General features: G+C 37.1%; 1 protein-coding gene across 1 annotated transcript; it reads right to left on the reverse strand.

Annotated features, from left to right (window-relative positions):
* Positions 1 to 1,938: 1,938 nt before the first annotated feature.
* LOC101691601 (olfactory receptor 2T33-like) lies at positions 1,939 to 2,880 on the reverse strand. Its single transcript, XM_004780633.1, has one exon. The coding sequence runs from the start codon at positions 2,878 to 2,880 to the stop codon at positions 1,939 to 1,941; it is 942 nt and encodes a 313-aa protein (XP_004780690.1).
* Positions 2,881 to 3,214: the final 334 nt, after the last annotated feature.

Raw genomic sequence — 3,214 nt, forward strand, 5'->3', positions numbered from 1 at the left:
AAATGTTTCATGACCTCTTATATTCCAATATGTGAATCACTCAACTAAAGTAGCATAAGTACTTTTTAAATGATTGTAGCCTAAAGCATATAATTTTACATAGCCTGGACTATACTATCTATTGTTACATTGTAAACACTTAGAATGAATTGTGTTTGAGACCGATGTGTGATGTCAAAGTTGGCATATCATTCTCCAGTAATTTAATCTGTTAAATTTAATTGAGTGGGTGATTATGGAGCTTAAAAATTTATTCTAACACTTCTACTTCAAGGTCCTGACATTCTATTGGGAGTGAAATTTTATACTTAAAAAATTATGGAACAGAATTTTAAAAATATATAGCTATGTTCTTTTGTTTGAGATGATGTGAGATAATGACATAAATGAGAACTCAGTAGCTCATCAAAATGTTAAAGTTCAGATTTTAAGAATTTTGGCAAGAGGCCATTTAAATTTGATTCTTCATTTTTAATGTGACATTTCCTTAGAATCAGTTTTGTAGGGTACATGTCCTTCTCTGTTTTCTTTTTAATTAATTATCCTAAAACTTATAACTCAATAGTTGTAGAAAGATTATAAAATTTCTCCCAAGCCATTAGATTTATGTCCTTTATTGAAACACAATGAAGATGATCCTTCAACCCTGGGGCTTTCTTGGGAGCAAAGATGAATTCTTATCTATGTATGTCAAGAGTAAATATTTATTTTAACCTGTGGAAAATGGATTTTTGTTCCATATCACTATTATGAATCAATCTATTGTCTGTGTTGATTTGTGTGCCTAATTCTATCATTTTTAATGAATGTTACTTTGTTCAGGTCGAGATGCTCACTGCTACACTTCATGATTACTGCATATTTTTTAAAGTAAGTTGTATGTCCAACATGGGTCTTGAACTCATGACCTTGATATCAAGTGTCATATGAATTACTGACTGAGCCAGCCAGTGAATGCCAGGTATTTAACCATACACAGTTCAATCTGCTTACCTTGTCCATAATGATTTTTTTAACTCACCTATACCCTCAGAACATCCTCTTCTAGCAAAAATTTTGACAGTGTTTCCCACAAGATTTTTAAGTATTTTATTTCATATTCATTTAACTATTTATTTGAAATCTATTTTGTCAAAATTATATGAAACTAGGATATACACTGCTCTTTTTCAAATTAATTATTACCTCTTTAAATAATTCGTCCTCAAAATTATACACACACACACAAAATAGTTGGTGTTGTTGACACAAAATGAACAAACCTTTTAGAATCTTTAAAGGAAAAGGTCCTTTGTTCTGTTGTTCTATTTTTGTTTTCAAGCCCAGGCTAGGACAACTGACTGGGATACAGTCTTCACTAAGAACATAAGACATGAAGTATTACATATCATCAGATGAAATACATTTCAGGAAGTTATAGAGCTTATCTTATTTTAGGACTGTAACTTTAGGACTTAGTTTATCTGCAGGGATGTATGACTTCAGTCTCATGGGAACCAGGGACCTTCTACCTTTAGCTTAATGTTTGGAATTCTCCCATTTAGGTTATTTATAAATGAAACAGACATACAATTGATGTCAAGGTCAGAAATCAAATTTGCTGATTCTGATAATGGTTAAAATTTAGCTACCTTGAGATCCTGTGAGCAGGGCCCAAGGACATTAAAGGCTGAAAATCTCTTTCATGTATCAAAGTTGAGCATATCTTTTACTTACAGTACCTCATTTACTACTAACGTTGAGGTTCAACGTCCAGAACAAAAATACTATGACAATGTATGAAAGCAGGAAAAATGTAAATTTTAATTTACCAAATAAAAAATAAATAGTTTTATTTAAACATTGAAAACTGTCCAGATGAGAGCAAAATATATTGATACATGAAATTTCATAGTGGATCCAGTTGGGCTGGTACAAGCTGGTATCAAATCACTCTCACTATAGATGTCCCAGAAAATGTTTTTCTATCCACTTTCTCAAAGCCCCCTTCACGTCTTTATTCCTCACACTGTATATAAGGGGGTTCAACACAGGTGTGAAGATGGTGTAGAAAGCAGAGACCACCTTGTCACGGGCCACTGAATGGTAGGATTTGGGCCTCATGTAGATGAATATGATAGCTCCATAGAAGAGCCCCACAACAGCCAGGTGAGAGGAGCAGGTGGCAAAGGCTTTCTTCTGAGCTGCTATGGACTTCATGCGAAGCACAGCAGCCAAGATGAGACTATAGGAGGCCAGAATGAGAAACAGAGGGATCAAGAGCATTAAGATACAGCACACATACATGAAAAACTCAAAAAAGGTCGTGTCAGCACAGGCAAGGCGCACAAGTGAGGGTGCCTCACAGAAGAAGTGGTTTATTACCCGAGAATGGCAGTAAGGGAAGCTCAGAGTGGTCCCAGCCTGCATCAGCCCATCTACCCCTCCCAGAATCCAGGAGACTGTGGTCATGTGGAAGCAGAGCTTCTGATTCATGAAGATGGGGTAGCGCAGCGGGTGACAGATAGCCACATAGCGGTCATAAGCCATGGCTGCTAAGAGGAAGCATTCACCCCCTCCCAGAGTGAGAAACAGGAAGATCTGGGTGCCACAACCAGCAGGAGAGATGGTCCTGGTGTCCATCAGGTAGTTGGTTGCCATTTTGGGGACTATGGTGGAGACCAGCATCATGTCCATGAGGGAGAGCTGGCTAAGCAAGAAGTACATGGGCGTGTGAAGCTGAGGGTCCTCATGGATGAGCATGATCATGAGGGAATTGCCCAACAGGGAGATGAAGAAGATCATGAGCACCATGGAGAAGAGGAACACATGGGTCTGAGTGTGGTTAAAGAGCCCTAAGAGAATGAAGTTCATTTCTGTGGTGTCATTTAAATCCTCCATGGCTGCAGTCATGCCTGCAAGGCAAGGAATAATAAGGAATGAGTTGCTTGAAAGGAAAGTTAGGCATTTACTTAAGAAGAGGTGGTCAAATGACATAAAAGAAAGAGAGAGAGAGGGAGAGAGAGACCTTGAGGAATTATTACATCTTTAGTCTTTCACTTTGCAGCAAGATGTTGGCCTTACCATCCTTTCATACATCTCTGTGTTATTACACAGGTTTTTTTAATCCTAAGAAAATTGCATGACAAGGATATATTGCAATACATATATTTATCTATTATTTTTTGTATCTTGTTAGGGTGCCACATATAATTTATTCATTCTGATAGGAAAT

Source organism: Mustela putorius, unplaced genomic scaffold (genome assembly GCF_011764305.1).
Source record: "Mustela putorius furo isolate JIRA1106 unplaced genomic scaffold, ASM1176430v1.1 tig00001009_pilon_pilon_pilon, whole genome shotgun sequence".
NCBI classification, from domain to species: domain Eukaryota; kingdom Metazoa; phylum Chordata; class Mammalia; order Carnivora; family Mustelidae; genus Mustela; species Mustela putorius.